The sequence below is a fragment of the Sodiomyces alkalinus genome, assembly GCF_003711515.1.
Source record: "Sodiomyces alkalinus F11 unplaced genomic scaffold SODALscaffold_6, whole genome shotgun sequence".
Lineage (NCBI taxonomy): Eukaryota > Fungi > Ascomycota > Sordariomycetes > Glomerellales > Plectosphaerellaceae > Sodiomyces > Sodiomyces alkalinus.
In genome coordinates, this window is record NW_021167084.1 from 1,220,349 (window position 1) to 1,235,745 (window position 15,397).

Genomic DNA, 15,397 nt, shown 5'->3' on the forward strand with positions numbered 1-15,397 from the left:
TGGAGTACCTCGCTCCTATATATCCACCCTTATTTCCCCTGCTTTTTCCGTATAGTTAGATATCCCCGTGAAGTATCACAAACTTCACTTAGATGAATACACACATAATTCCGCGTACCTTATTTGTGTTCTGACAGTCAGGATCAATCCTGCAGTTGGGGGGGGGGGGGGGGGGTGTCAGATGCCCACAGCCTCCTTATCCGGGTGTGACATACCACATTGTGTCAGACGTGTGGAGTACCTCGTTCCTATGTATCCACACTCATTTCCCCTAGATTTTCCCTATAGTTAGACATTCTCACAGAGTACCTTTTACTCTGCTTCAATGCACACACACATCTTTTGCGTACCTTATTTATGTGCTGACAATTGCATTGTCACGTACCCCTTTACTATAGTACGCGGCTTTTGTACATATTCTACAAACCATAGTACCACTCATCCGGAGCTGGTTAATGGGCTGGATTCACGGGCTAGCTGGAGACGCGACTCCAAGGGGGGGAGGAGAAAGACGAAGGGAAGAAGAAAAAAAAGGAAAAGGAAAAGGAAAAGGGAAAGGAAAAAAAAAAAAACCCCTCTTATACAATGGTTCTGATGATATACTATAGTACATCTCGTACATGGCCCAACACCCTACATTCCCACAATATTCATCCGGTCCTCCTCGTTCATCTCGCCCATATTATCCAACAGCCTGTCTTCGGCAGTCCGTCCCTTCGCGTTCACCTCCGCCGTCGAATCCCGTGCCCATTCTCCCTGCGCACGCAAAAAGCGGCGCACTTCGTTGTCAATGAAATTTTGCGTATCAGTCGGTGTCTCCCAGTGTACCACCCCGCTCTCGGCATCCGCCAGCCGTCTCTTCTTTCCAATCTGGCCAGCTCGGCCGAGGATTCCACCGATGAGCGCCGTAGATCGCAGACTGTGTTTTACGTTAAGATAACATGAGCCAACTTTCTCCTAAGAAGAACAAAAGAACATACCTGTCATCGTTGGCCGGAATGGCAAGCGTCACGCACGACGGATCAACATCCGTATCGATGATGGCAACCGTAGGAATCGACACCAACGCGCACTCGTGCAGGAGCGTCTTGTTCTCCAGCGGGTTGAGGCACACCACCAGGTCGGGCGTAATGGGCCTGCGGTCCCGGACATGGGTCGCCAGCCCGGGCACCTCGCGGTCCACCTCGTTGACCATGCGCACCTCCCGGTCGCGCAGGATGACGTCCCGGTTCGTGATGGCCCCCGGCGTCCACTTGGTGAACAGGTGGCACCCGCCCCCGCGCGCCGCCGCCTGCGTCACCATCTCCATCTGGCCCTTGCGCGTGCCCACATACAGCACCAGCCCGCCCCGGTACGTCACCTCCTCCACCACGCGCGCCGCCCGCCGCAGGTGCGCCGCCGTCGCCTCCAGGCTGATCACGTGGATCCCGTGCCGCACCCCGTAGATGTACCGCGCGTTGCCCGGGTTCCACCGCGACGTGTGGTGGCCCATGTGCGTCTGCGACGCCATCAGCAGCTCCAGCGTGATCTCTTCTGGCGCGGGCGGGTCCTTGACCAGGTCTTCCGGGTTGTAGGGCCGCGACACGTGCGACCCGAGCGAGGACGTCAGCTTCTGCAGCCGGCGGAAGTCCTTGAAGGCTTCGGCCCGGTTGTCCTTTTTGTGTTGTGAGAGCGTGGGGGTGCCGTTGGCTTGCTGGGGTATTTGGTTGAGCGCCGCCGCTGTCGTCACGGATTCAAGGGCTTCGGGCGTCAGGCCTGTCGTCGTTGTGTCTTGTGAGATGAACCGTGTGCATGGTCTGGGGAGGGCCGAGGCCAATGCCCTGGCGCCTGTTTTTACAGTCCACACGAGTCAGAATTGTTGGATGCGTCCCTGACGGATGTAAAAACATTAAAGAAGGGAATGGGACTTACCATGCCGGCGGGTTACACTCCGTATGATCATGGTGATCTCTTGTCTGGGTTGGTTTGCTGGGCTTGGGACATCGTTCGTCTTGTCCGTTGTTGGGGAACAATTTTTGGACATGCCGACGCAGGAACTAGAGTGGGTCCGTAGGTGGGTCCGTAGGTGGGTCCGAAGACGGGTAGGACATGTATAGTCACGTGACTACGTGGCTCATATGATTACCTGATCTTCACGATGGACATCTAGCTGAGGAGTTGGTCACGTCTACTGCTCTGGTGAAAGTCAATTCAACCTAAGGTACCTTACCTTACCTTATGGAATAATGCTTGTATAAATTCCAGCTACCTCAAAAGCAGTTGAACGAGAACCGGAAAGACTGCGTGTTCAAAACGCTGCAACAGCGGCAAAGCCGGACCCTGCGTATGTCTCGTTGACCCGTATTGCGAACGATCTCTCTAGCTTGCTGTGAGGCTTTCCTTCCTTGTTTTATTAGCTGGGCTACTCATTGGGGTGCGGTGCTGCCTTATTTGCGTGCCTACCGGCCTTGTCCGCGTGGTTCCAGCTGCCTCCCACCGCAGCAATGCCCCCTTCAGTTGAAGCGTCACGTGCCAAACCATCACTGGTCCTTCCCTACCTCACTCACCTGCCTCACGTCCAAACATTCTGATAAATTACCTCCCCGAGTCGGCCCATCTTAAACAGTTTCCGTTTCCAATATCTTCTGTTCTTCTCAGAGCAACTCAACTGCATTGCAAACGACACGAAAGAAACATTAACACTCCATGTCCATGCTCAATAGAGGGCGACAGAGGCAGCAAACACTGCCGGCAGCCTTGAGGCCCTGCAGATTGTGATTGGGGGATCTCAAGAAAACAAACACCCCGTTCGCTCCAGGTCAGCGTACCCAGCATCACCAACGCTGCGGGAGGCCCCCCAAGCGAGTCCCTAGAAAACCGAGGGCTCTCCCCAGATTGCGCAGCCATCAACTTCACCTCCCCCCCCCCCCCCGGGTCCCGATCTTCAACCCGCTCGTCTGCTTAAACCCTCGAACTGACGTGTTCATCCCTTCGTTCTGAAATCTCGACGTTCGCTCAACACGCCATCGGATCACATCAAACGGCCTGGCTATCATGGACACCCAGGACATATCAAACGAGAGCCAATTCCTTGCTCACCTGCGCCAAGTAGAGCGGCGCCAGAAAGAGGCACTTCGTATGAAGGGCCAACTGGTGCGAGATCACCCTCCTGCTGAAAAACTGATCTCAAAGCACATGATGAGTTCGCTCATGTCTTCCATGGCCTCGTCGTCTCTCCGAAACAACTACACCATGGCCTTATCCCAGCTGCCGCCTGCCTATCCGCCTTGCATTCGCCCTGTCAGCGAGCTGGAGCCGATGGCCATATCCGATATGAGGCTGGAGACGCACCATCGGGGAAAGATGATCCTGATTCGTGTCCGAACGCCGCCGAATCGCATCACGGCTGTCATGACAATTGTGGAAGATGAAGAGGGCACTGCTGTAGTGCTCCAGCTGTACCACCAGCCGGACGAGTCGATGGTCCCCGCGGAGGAAGTTCTGCAGCCCGACGACGTGTTTATTCTCAAGGAGCCGTTCTTCAAACGCGCCACCGATGGGTCCTACTCGCTGAGGGTTGACCATCCTGGCGACATTGTTCGGCTTGAGAGCAACGATGAACGGATTCCTTCGAAATGGAGGTCCCGGCCTCTGATGCATGGGCAGACGAGCAAGCACATTCGATTGCAGGGGAACGAAGCAACACGGAGGGAGCAGTGGGCCGTCGCGGAGCGCTTGTGAGTACTCGGCTTTGCCGCTTGAGAGTTGCGAACGAGTGATCCGAGCACATGGCCATTGTGAGGCTGACTCTCGCAGGTACACTGCTGCCATCCAGACCGCTTCAACTACGGAAGAGATCCAACTAGCTCATCTGAACCGCTCTCTGGCCAATCTCAGACTGGGACGTCCCGAGCTTGCCTTGTCCGATGCGAAGAAGGCCAGCGACACAGACTCGCCGTCTGAGAAAGGCCTTTTCCGCCAGGCACGCGCCCTCTATGAGCTGAGAGATTTCAAGCAGAGTCTTGGCGCACTTCAAAGGCTTCTGGCATGCCACCCCGAGAACCAGGCGGCGAAGATCGAGCTCGGTCGGACCCAAGCTCGGCTCCTCGAGCAAGAGACCGGCGAGTACGACTTCCGCAACATGTACAAGCAGGCGCAGCAGACTCCTCCCGCCATCGACTGCGCAACGTTCTCGCGTCTCGTCGAGATACGCACATCGCCTGGGCGTGGATTCGGCCTGTTCACCACCGCTGCAGTGTCAGCTGGTCAGCTCCTGCTCTGCGAAAAGGCTTTCGAGTACACTCACGTTGATGAAGACGGTCCCCGAAGGACAGCCATGCTGATGGATATGTCCACCAAGAAAGGTTCCATGGGTGGACAGGCTGGCCTCCTCACTCAACTCGTGCAGAAGCTACATCATAGCCGTACTGCCTTGGCGCAGTACACCGAGCTCTACCATGGCAACTACGCTGCACCTCCTGTCTCGGAGATGGATGGATTCCCGGTGGTCGACTCGTAAGTATTTGATGGCGTCGATGCTCTTCTCTGAGAGAGAATTTGGGCTAATGGTTCAACCAGATTTCTGGTGCAGACGGTTAGTTGGCTCAACTCTTTCGGGTCCCCGAGAACCTCTCGCGAGTCGTTCTTGGCCAGAAACTCGGAGGATACTACGTCAAAGCAGTCCGTCCAAGCCAAGTTCGCCACCTGTGGGATCTGGCTGCTGGCGTCTCGCATCAACCACTCTTGCTTGGGGAACTGCAGGCGTTCCTTTATCGGCGACATGCAGATTGTTCGGGCGGCCAGCGATCTCCCTGCTGGCACGGAGCTTCTCTTCTCATACCGAAGCCCCGAGGTCCTGGAGTCTTACGACGATGTCCAGAAGGGTCTCAGCGCTTGGGGATTTCGCTGCAGCTGCGCCCTGTGCCTCAGCAGGAAGGACACTTCCAAATCTGCTCTCAACAATCGCAGAAACTTGCTCGAGACCCTCAAGAACATGCCGGACGGCATTGAATCCAATCCTGCCAAGGCCGAAAGGCTGCTCGGGCAGATGGAGAAGACGTACCCATCTGCATGGCCAGAGGTACCGCGGCTGGAGATGCGTGATGCGTACATCGCGCTGGGGTTCGCGTTGCTGGCCAAGGGAAAGCCGGCAGAAGCCATCAAGATGGTTGTGCGTGGCCTAGAATGCCTCGGCTTCAAGATTGCGGCCACAACCCTGACCAGCAATGGAGAGCCGCCCGGACTCGTGGTCGTGAGATGGGGAAAGTGCGAGGATTGGACGCCGTTTGCGTTCCTCCAGCTGTACCTTGCGTATGCGAAGCTGGCGCCTGACGTCTGTGCGGCGGCGAAACGCTGCGCCGGCATTGCGTACCGTATCGTCGTTGGCGAGGATGAGACCTTGTGTGAGACGTTTCCAGATCTCTTGTAAGTCCATATCGTCAAGTGACGGCCGTCGCGCGGAAGCTGGGGTGACGTTGGGGGGTTTCGCACCCTGAACTTCACACGGGGCGATGAGGAGTGTCATGGAAATCTCATGGAAGGACGACATTCCTTGTTTCGGAAAGCCAGTCTGATGTAGTAGGTAAGCGTTCGTGCTAGGTTCGCGAAGAATCGTATCGTCCTACTCCATACAGTTGTCATGGTCATCTCCATACCCAGAAGCAATCGAGTCTGTCTCGCGCCCGCATTGACGCTTGGTAATAAGCGAAGAGCAACTGGCGACATTGTCAGCTCGCGTTCCGAATAATCCCCGGGAGAGGGGAAGAAGGCCTGGCTTGCTGAATCGTTGGGATACTATTTATCCGTCGTGTGTTCGGGGCATCAGGCGCATTGGTCGATCTGGCAACCCGTATTTTCAGAGATAACACCATGAGCCCAGATTTACCTACATCTTGAGAAATGCAGTGTATTACGTGCAGTATGGGGGGTACTAAAGGATCTAACAAAGCAAACATGCTATTACATAGTATGTACAAGTTTCCCTGTGCGCCTCTCATTATCTCATGATGAGCCCCGGCTCCGGTGGCAGGCGCGAAATTAGATGCGAACAGACGAGGCCATCTCTCTCTCTCTCTTCCCCTGCTCTAACCCTGTTTACCTGCTGGTGAGCCGGGAGATGGTGAAGACGCCGACAATGACCACAGCCAGCGTCACAATGGCACCGGGGAGGAGCAGCTCGTTGGGAACACCTGCAATGACCTGTTCCTGTTCGGGAGACACCGTCCGGGCATGACGAGACCGCCGTAGGAGGGTCTGCTGGTTGTTGTCGTGGACCTCCTCGTCTTCGTCTTCGTCGTCCTCCTCCTCCTCGTCGTCGTCGTCATCGACCGCCCTCCGGCGCTCCCTAAGACCCGAAGTGGTCGAGGCAGGGGTGGGCTCCACCACAGCAACGGGGGCAGGCGCCTCGGGAGGCTTCTCCGGGTCGTGCACGAACAGGTCGACCTTGTCACGGCGGCGCTGGCGGGCGAGGAGGATCGACTCGAGGAGGTCATTATCCGTCGTGATGGAGACCGAATCGCCCTCGTCGTCCAGGTAGCTGAGGGCGAAGCCACCGCTGATCTTCCCTTCCTCGGCGGTGGGGGGGCCGCCGATGGCATCGGCTTCGCTTCCGAGCTTGGCGATGACGTTGGCCACCATGGCGCCGACGCCCTGCGAGGCGATGACCTGCAGGCGGTGCACGCGGCCCGAGGGGGCCTTGAACTTGAAGGGGAAGGGGAGCTCGGCCGGCGACTGGGCGGTGCTGCCACCACCACCACCACCACCGGGAGCGAGCTCCGAAGGGGGCGGAGACTCGGCGCCCGTGTGGGAGGCCGAGTCGCCGGGGGCCACGCTATCCCCTAGCCGTTCCCGGGTGAGGTCGGGGGACATGAGGCGCGAGCCCAGGTTGGTGTGCTGTTGGCTGCCCTCGCCGGACATGATGGATTCGGTCTCGTGGTCGAGAGACAGCCAGAACTTGTTCCAGGCGGGACCTTCGTTATCGCCGGTCGACATGGTGTTGATCTGCTCCAGAGTGGCGTAGGTGAGCTTCAGGACGTCGACCATGCCCACGATTTCGCCGCCGTCGTTCATGACGGGAAGGTTGAGGTAGTGACCGTCTATACCGTACGTTTGTGTCAGCAGCGTCATAAAAGAAGGGGGAAGAGGACAAAGAAACATATCCGGAAAAGCCTACGAATAATAGCGAAAGGCAGCAAAAAGAAGAAGAAAAAAAGAGAAAAAACGGAGGAAAAAGGAGAAAAAAAAGGAACAAGAAAAAAAGGTCCAGCATTGACCAACTTACCATGCATCTTGCGGAGAGCGGCCTGGATGCTCATGTCCATGGGAGCAAAGTCGGGGTGAGGCGTCATGACACGCACAACACTGCAAGTGGCGGGGTCGAGACCAACGGCGATGACGCGCAAGACGACGTCCTTGCTGGTGAAGATGCCGGTGATGGCGCCCTGGTCCTGGACGAGAACGGCGGTGGTGTGGTTCTCCTTCATGAGCTGGGCGGCGTCCTTGACCGAGGTGCGCACGCTGACGGTGGTGGGCGGGGTGCCGCTGAGGACGGACTCGAGGGTGGGGCCCGACATCTTGGTGCGCAGGGCCTCGACGTACTGGATGATCTGCTGGGGCTGGCTGGTGCCGAGCTCGGACTGCACGCCCTCGAGGGCATCATACAGCCGGCGGGAGGACGAGTAGGCACGCTCCAGCTTCTCCATGGCATCGTAGAAGCACTTTGTGATGTCGAGGATGCCGGTGATGTCTTGGTTCTCGTCCATGACGGGGAGGTGGCGGAAGCCCTTGCGGACCATGAGGTCGAGGGCGTCGGTGGCGCTCGTGTCGGTGCGGGCGCAGAGCGGGTTCTTGGTCATGATGTCGGCGATGGTAATGCTGCTCGGCTTCAGACCGGCGCCCACGACGCGGAAGGCCAGGTCCTTGGCGGTGAAGATGCCGGAGATGCGGTCGTCATCGTCGGTAACGAGGACGCAGTCTTCCCGCTTGGCGGCCATGAGCTGGGCGGCTTCGGACACGGTGGTGGAGGGCTTGATCTGTAGGGCCGGGCTCGGCTTCAGGGCGAGGACGGTACCGGGAGGAGCCTTGCGAGAGTGGCGGGCGCGACCGCTAAGGTGCTTCTTCTTGGAGAGGTCGTTTTCCATCTTGCGGCGGATGGCCTGGGAGGCAGGTGCGGGTTAGTATGATAGTGTCGGATGGGTGTATTGGAAGTAGAAAGAAGGCAGCATAATAATGGTCAATGGAAGAAAGGAAAAAGAAGAGAAAAAAGATTTTAAAAAAATAAAAATAAAAAAGGCAATCATTGTTGCCTACGCGTGACAATGTACGGCATCGGAGAACCTCAGCCAAGGCAGAAAGACACGATATCACATACCTCATCTCTCTTGTTCTGCTTCTGGCGGCTCACACTGACGGAAGAGCCAGCAGCACCAGAAGCAACATCGCTCGGGGCGGCATGAGCGTCAGGGACGGGACGAGGGATGTTGGAACCGGAGGGGCTGTTCGCAAAAGGAATACCGCCACGGCTTGGAGCCCGGTTGGGCGTTCCTCTCATTGTGCCCGACATTGCATAGGATCCCAAAGGGGGATTACTGCTGACAGGCGTCGTTGGAAAAAGGAGTAGCTGTAGCTGTTGGGAAGGAAAAGTGAATGGGTGATGTTTTGGTCTGCTGCAGGCCACGGGATAAAGCTAAGAAGGGCAAGACAGAAAGAAAGGGAAGACAAGGACATGCAATCTAGCCAATGATGAAGCAATCCGCGTCCCGTGTCTTGGAGACGTTGGTGTTGAGGGGACTGCGAATCACCAAGAGACGGGAACTCGGAGGTTTGTTCGGGACAGTGTGGTTTTGGTAAGAGAGGTACGGATAAATTATTTGGGTATAATTTCCTTTTGTCGCTGTCTTGTTTGTTGTCGAGGTGATGCACAGACCACCTTTTGTCGGCATGTTAGCCGAGTATGGAGGGAGGAGGGACCCATATTTTTGTTCCCTTCTTTCCTGAACCTCCCGACCCCTGGTTCGTAAGGTACCTAATAAGGTAGGTACCTAATTACTCTGTAATTAATACCTTACCTTAGGTAAGGTACTCCGGACTCCAGCCGATATGACTAATCTTTAGTGCTTCGTCCTCCTTGCTCACCTTCGCGATGACTTCAACCTTTAAATGCACACACACACACACACACACACACACACACACACACACAACCAGACAACTTCCATTGGCAATTACCGAGACCAAATTCCATCTTCACTGATTTCCAATTACACCCGTCAATTGAGGTGTCGACGTTGGTTCCTAGTTTGGTCCTATGGACTGATCTGACATTGGCCCCAATCTCGACCGTGGGCCAGATATCTGTCGATTCCCCGTTCATGGCACAATGGGGCTGTTGCACGACATGCAATCCATTCTCCAACCGTCAAACTGACTCGACAGGCATTGATGGCCCATAGATGTTACGGCCATGGCGATTGGGAGCCCGCTCTCTTCGAGGATTTACAGTACTTGACCCCAGGCTGTGACTGCAACACGACGATGCATGCAGCCGAAGGAGGGTTTAACAGATGTCCGCAGCTTCCCATCTATCTCAGGCACGCAAAGGAAAAAGCGATACGAGTATACGAGTCACAGATGAAAGAAACCGACGCATATAATGTCCACCACCCTGTGTATTGGTCCCATTACCCTATAGTCGTACACACACCACACCGCCATTCTCTAAGCAGAAGCCGGGACACGCGAGAAAAGAAAACGATGCCAGACACCAAACCGAACCGGAGACCCCCAAGTTATAAAGCCCAGATGTTCTTAGTACATTTGCCGTCGCACAACGTTGGCCGTGACGCCCTCCCCTATGAACAAGCAGGAAGCAGACAGCACTGGAAATTGCGAGAGAAGGGCATAAACGTCGTGAAAATACAAGGGCAAGCCGGGAGTTCCAGTTGACCGCTGACCGGGGAGCAGAACCAATCCATTGTCTATACCGTTTTTCCGTCCGTTCGTCTGTTGTGTCGTCCCGTCCGTCGTCCGTCGTCCGTCGATGCGCTCTGCCGGCACCTTGTCGAAGGGACCGAGAATCGATGCCCAAGGCAAAATACCACGACAATAAGATTAAGCGGCTCGGAACAAGAACGAGAACGAGAACGAGAATGAGAATCCATCCCCTTACCCAACGCCACTTAATGACAACGCCGTTTTGTTTTTTCTGTCTCTTGGTTTGATTTTTCTGAAATCCACAACGTTGCAGAACTGTGATGGACCGTGGAAAACTCATGTAGGCAGGCTACGAACTCCCGAAAAACATGTCATCGTGATTGGTAAACATGTCAACGGCGTCGTCAAAGTCGTCAAATTTGCTCATCATGAGCACGTTGGGATCCCGGTCAAACGACATGGCCATGGACATGGAACCCAAGGCTCCGTCGTCCTCCGTCGTAAACGCCTTCATGAGCATCTCATCGTCCGGCTCGCCCATGCCGAGGCTCGTCAGGCTCGTGTTGGGGTCTAGGACGTGTCCCGCCGGCATGGACGGACAGATCCCCGCCCCCGATGTCATTGTCGACGTCGTGCGCATGTCGGCTAACAGGTCGTCGTCCCTGAAACTTGACGAGCCGGGCTCTGGGTCGAAATATTGCGTCGGCGGCGGCGACGAGGACTGGGACAGTCCCGGTGGCGTGTTGTATTGGCTGGGCGTGCTCCTGGTCGGCGAGCCTCGAGCCGTGTGTGCTGTTGCTGTTCCTGTTGCTGTCGCTATTGCGGGCTCGGGCTCGGGCTCGGAATTAAACTGCGGCATGGCTGCGGAATTCGAGTCCATGATGGCCTCGGCAGAGACGTAGGGTGAGTGGTGGCTGGCCGTGGGCGGAGACTGTGCTACACCCGGTTCAGGGGATATTATGGGCGCCCGGACGGATGGCATAGGGGCCGAAGAGATGGCGGCAATTTCACCCGTCATCATCATCGACGTACTCTCCTGCTTGATGCCATCCATCTCCATACTACCGGCGAACCGGGGACCGTCGTTGCTCGTCATTACCGTGTCGGTGTTGAAACTAGTGGTGGCTTCTAGGGAGTTGGCGACGGACGTATCCGAGTACCCCGACTGGGACGACGCGGACCCGGGCGACGACTTGTTCTTCCGCCTGGTCCGGGCCGCCTTATCGACGCGCTCATCCATATCGGGGCGGTGTTTCCGGGGCCTGCCCCGCTTGACGACCTTCTTGACGATGCCGTCAAAGGCGCCGATGCACATGCCCCTCTGGCGGTGGCGCGTGAGGGCGTCGTGGCGGGCGAAGCTGTTGCCGCACTCGCACGGGTACGGCTTGATGCCCGTGTGGATCTTGGCGTGGCGCTTGAGGTCGTGCTGGCGGACGAAGCACTTCTTGCACGACGGGCACTGGTACTGGCGGTCGTTGAGGTGCGTCTGCACGTGCGACTTGATGTTCTCCTTGCGCCCGAACTTCTTGCCGCACCCTTCGTACAGGCAGAGCCACTTGTTGTCCGACGGGTCCGGGCCCTGGATGTACATCGAGATGTCGTCCAGCGTGATCCCCGTCTCCGTCTTGGTCTCCTCGATGTTGATGTCCGCGATGCTGGCCGCGCTGGCCATGCTGGCCATGCTGGCGAGGGACTCGGTGCGCCGGTGCGGCGACCTGCGCCGGGAGGTGGTGCGAGAGTGCGAGGGGGAACTCGGTGATTCGCTTGCCTGCTGCGCGTACAGATCCGGCTTGTTCTCGAAGGGGTTGCCGAGGTGGAAACGACCATGCGGCGTATGCGGTGTTGTTGTTGCTGCTGCTGCTGTTGCTGTTGTTGCTGCGTGCCGAGATACGTCGTCGCTGCCGACTCCCTCCCCGAGATTTCTGCCCGTTTGGATCCTCAAGAACTCCGAGTTGAAATTGTTCATGTTCATAAAGTCGGCCGTCGCCACCTGTGCGTCCATGGGCGTCATCCCGTCGGCCATGCTCTCGGGCTGGTTGCTTTGGGAAGCTGTCCGGCTCGCGACATCCTCCTCGGCCCGCTGCCGCATCTCCTCGAAGATGGTCTGGGTCCTCTTGCTCGACCCCTTGCGCACGGGCTTGAGGGTCTCCTCCATGGACTCGTCGTACCCCTCGGCGAACCGGCTGGGCCTCGGTACCGACGCCGGCACCACCGCCATCGACACCGGGTCCTGCTTGGACATGCGATTATGGGGCGTCTCCATGGGAGTAGGGGGAAAGTAACCTGGTCCTCCTGATAAGCCATAGACCTCCTCCTCCTCCCCAAGCGGCCCGAAGATGAACCTACCGTTGACATTCTGGTGGGGGGGCGTCGTGGGCCTCGAAGCGGCCTCCATGCCCTCGAACTTGGCCACCCGGTCCATGATGCCGTTGCTGATCCTCCGAGAGGTCGTCGTCCTCCGGCTACCGCCACTGCCGTTAACGACGTCGCTCTCAGAGTGCCAGCCCGGGTGGGCGCCGGGGCTGTTGTCGTGAAAACTGATGAACGTGGGCGAGGAGAGCGCGCTGTCGGGGCCGAACAGGTCCAAGTCCTTCTCCGACATGAGGGACGAGCCGGCGAACCCAGCTGGGTGGTCTTTTGACAGCGGCATCATGGCGTCCAAGCCCTGCGCCCCGCCGTGGAAGGGGTTGAAGGCGACGGGGGAGGTGTCGAAGCACGCCGAGGGGTCGAAGCGTTGATGCTGGGGTGTGCCGTGGGGCGAGATGAGATAGTTCTCGTGGTCGGCGGCGGACATGAAATTCTGCTGGTGCTGCAGATGGAGTTGTCGTTGTTGTTGTTGACGATGATGATGATGTTGTTGTTGTTGTTGTTGTTGTTGTTGTTGTTGCTGGTGGTGTCGGTTGAAGTGGTCATGATGCGTGCCCGGACACGCTTGGATGCGTTGCTGCTGCGCTTCTCGCAGCACATGCTGCGGGGAGGTTGTCGCTAGTCCTGTGTTAGTATTCGTACTTACCGTTGTGAAGTCCTGCCGTGTCGGAGTGCCAGAGGTCGTCGTTGTTGTCCCGAGGGCGGATGCGGGAGACACATGGCGTCGGGTGTCCAAGCTGAGGCCCCGGCGGTGGCCGAGGGCTCTCTGTCGTTGTTGCTGGACATTGGGCAGGGCAGGGATCTTCGCGGCCTCGAACGCGGACGGGGTCGAGTTTTGTCGACGGTGCGTCGCGCGTTGGCGGGCCTGGAGATTTCGGGTTGGGTTGGACAGCATGGTGTCGCAAGAGGGAGTCCGGAAGGGGGATATTGTCGTCGGTCGATTTGGGGGGATTATCGAGGGAAACCTGTTGGTCCGAAACTACAGTGAAAGAAAAATCCATACTTGTTAGAGGAGAGCCTTGTCTTCATCACACACCGGGCTTGCTTCGAGTTCGTTCTCTTACCTCACGCAGCGCAAGCAATAGCTGCCGGGCTAAAGGGGGGGATTCGTGGTCGTGCTCAGTCGAGGTGGACTTGGCAGCACGATCGGGAGATGGGTAGAAGAGAGGCCTCTCGGGGCCTATAAAGCGTTTGGAAGATCAAGCGCTAGATAGCTTAGGAAGAGGGTCTCTCGGTAGATGGTTTGTATGCAGATGTGCTCAGATGGAAGTGGAAGCAGTCAAGGATGCTTCCAGTATTCCGACGATAGATAGAAGAGGGTAGGAGATGGAGATGGGAACGGAGATGGAGATCGAGAAAACCCACTTCTGTCAGTCTGCTAGAAGCACGAGGACAGGGAGTACAAGTGTATCTAAGGTAAGTCGAATTGGCGACGGTAGCATCCCAAGGGGCATGACGGGAGGTGTCCCAACGGGTCAATGTTGACTCGGGTGGGTGTGGTTACCAGGGCAACCGACTTAGTCATCACTAGCATAACACCGATTCTCACACCAAGGCTCACCAGTCGACACTCGGGATCATGTCATCATTCATTCCATGGTCGTCTCAGACCAGACAATTGACCCGGTCTTGGACAAAGTTATCCATAGTCATGACTGGTCGGTTTATCAATGATCTCATGTTCATTTTTTATGAATCTTCATGATGTTGAGCCTTTATCATGAATCTCCGTGGACCGTGGTTAACCGGATCCTGTTAAACATGTGGTATCCACATATCTTCTCTCTACTTACACTGAATTACCTCCTTGAGTCTTGAACAAATGGACCAAGGAATTGAGAAAGGGAAGAGTGAACGAATATCAGAGAGAAATTGAATTAGTATGGAGTTCTGTTTATGGGGAGGAGGAATACTTTAAGTAGAGGCTAAGAATATAGGCTTCCCCTTCTTATGTCCGCCTGCACACCATCGAAGACAAACTTGGTGCTCGACAACATCAGCCATGCCAAACTGACTCGGCAACAAACTTGGGCGCCTGGGCAACGGCAAATTCAATTGGAAATAGCCCAAATTTAAGCGTCGACCGGTTCAACTTGGCCATCTCTTAGCCTGGGCTCAAAGGCAACGACTTGTATTACGCCAGGACAACTCGAGTTAAACCCCACTCGAGTACTCTCAGGCAGAGGAGTACCCGACGGGTAGGAGTCTTCATCCAGCCTGGAATTGCGGAAGCCACTGATATACTAATATATGTCTCGTATGTCTCTTATACAAAGGACATGGTAGGCTTGTTTGAGTTGTTTTCTGTTTCGTGGGGAAAGGGCCAGGCGCAAACCAACGAACGTCCTGTGACTCCTGTCCCGGCTTACACCGCATCAAATGCTCGTAATCGTTGCCCGGCAGCGAGAATATGTCCAGTCTCTTTGCAGCTTTTCTTCAGCGAACACATATCTTGGGCAACACCTACTTCGCAAGAAGAGTGGCCGTTGTTCGCCTTGAGATGGTCGCTCTCGCAACTCACTCTTTGAATGTCCACCAGTCCACATTCCATGAGAACGAGAACGTCACGTAACTGCCTTTGGGAACACATCAGTCCGTTTCAACCTTGGTTTGCCTCGGAGCACCTGGATAGCTGCCGATTCATGGGGAACTCATTATTCGAGAAACAGGGTTAAAAAACGAAGCTCACTTGTCAACCGTTCGGCTGGTATCCCCTGAGAAGGAAGAAAGGGAAAGGAAAGAGAATTTGAGTGCCATCGTGCTAATACCAATTCACAGGTAGACGCTTTAACAGACTTATCGACTCATCAGTTCCCAGCTTAACTTTGGCCCATTCCTTCATTACGTGTTGTGTAGGGATTTCAGTTCGTATCATCCATGAGAATTCCTATCACAGTCAGTGTCCATCTCCGTAACGGGCTCATTCATTATTTTTCAACTACACCACCAAAGGATCGAACAATCACTTAAGCTTATATGGGTTTCTGGGGTCTAGGTTCTAGCATACTTCGTACCTTTCTACCTGACAAAGCACTCGTTACAGCCGACGTTCTCGGTTTCCCAAGGGTTCAAGAACAAGAGACGGGTCGATGGGTCTCACGATGACAGATTCCCTGATGTT

The 15,397-nt window shown here is 56.0% G+C and overlaps 4 protein-coding genes across 4 annotated transcripts; 1 reads left to right on the forward strand and 3 right to left on the reverse strand.

Moving 5' to 3' along the window:
• Positions 1 to 404: 404 nt before the first annotated feature.
• SODALDRAFT_312399 (40S ribosomal protein mrp4) lies at positions 405 to 1,942 on the reverse strand (the record flags this gene model as incomplete). The annotated part of the gene is made up of 3 exons (XM_028609199.1): positions 405 to 919; positions 981 to 1,827; positions 1,912 to 1,942. 3 exons carry the CDS (start codon positions 1,940 to 1,942, stop codon positions 634 to 636), a joined length of 1,164 nt encoding a protein of 387 aa, XP_028465773.1. The 3' UTR covers positions 405 to 633.
• Positions 1,943 to 2,897: 955 nt separating this feature from the next.
• On the forward strand, positions 2,898 to 5,460 carry SODALDRAFT_351147 (SET domain-containing protein). The gene is made up of 4 exons (XM_028613517.1): positions 2,898 to 3,716; positions 3,796 to 4,494; positions 4,558 to 4,573; positions 4,661 to 5,460. The coding sequence occupies exons 1-4, from the start codon at positions 3,034 to 3,036 to the stop codon at positions 5,405 to 5,407; spliced, it is 2,145 nt and encodes a 714-aa protein (XP_028465774.1). The 5' UTR covers positions 2,898 to 3,033; the 3' UTR covers positions 5,408 to 5,460.
• Positions 5,461 to 5,870: 410 nt separating this feature from the next.
• On the reverse strand, positions 5,871 to 8,820 carry SODALDRAFT_333730 (CBS-domain-containing protein). The gene is made up of 3 exons (XM_028612057.1): positions 8,348 to 8,820; positions 7,259 to 8,132; positions 5,871 to 7,073 (listed from the first exon to the last, which is right to left on the reverse strand). Exons 1-3 carry the CDS (start codon positions 8,537 to 8,539, stop codon positions 6,073 to 6,075), a joined length of 2,067 nt encoding a protein of 688 aa, XP_028465775.1. The 5' UTR covers positions 8,540 to 8,820; the 3' UTR covers positions 5,871 to 6,072.
• A 1,269-nt stretch (positions 8,821 to 10,089) lies between these two features.
• On the reverse strand, positions 10,090 to 13,429 carry SODALDRAFT_178445 (hypothetical protein). Its single transcript, XM_028607035.1, has 3 exons — positions 13,341 to 13,429; positions 12,256 to 13,255; positions 10,090 to 12,201 (listed from the first exon to the last, which is right to left on the reverse strand). The coding sequence occupies exons 2-3, from the start codon at positions 13,169 to 13,171 to the stop codon at positions 10,259 to 10,261; spliced, it is 2,859 nt and encodes a 952-aa protein (XP_028465776.1). The 5' UTR covers positions 13,172 to 13,255; positions 13,341 to 13,429; the 3' UTR covers positions 10,090 to 10,258.
• Between the last annotated feature and the right edge of the window lie 1,968 nt (positions 13,430 to 15,397).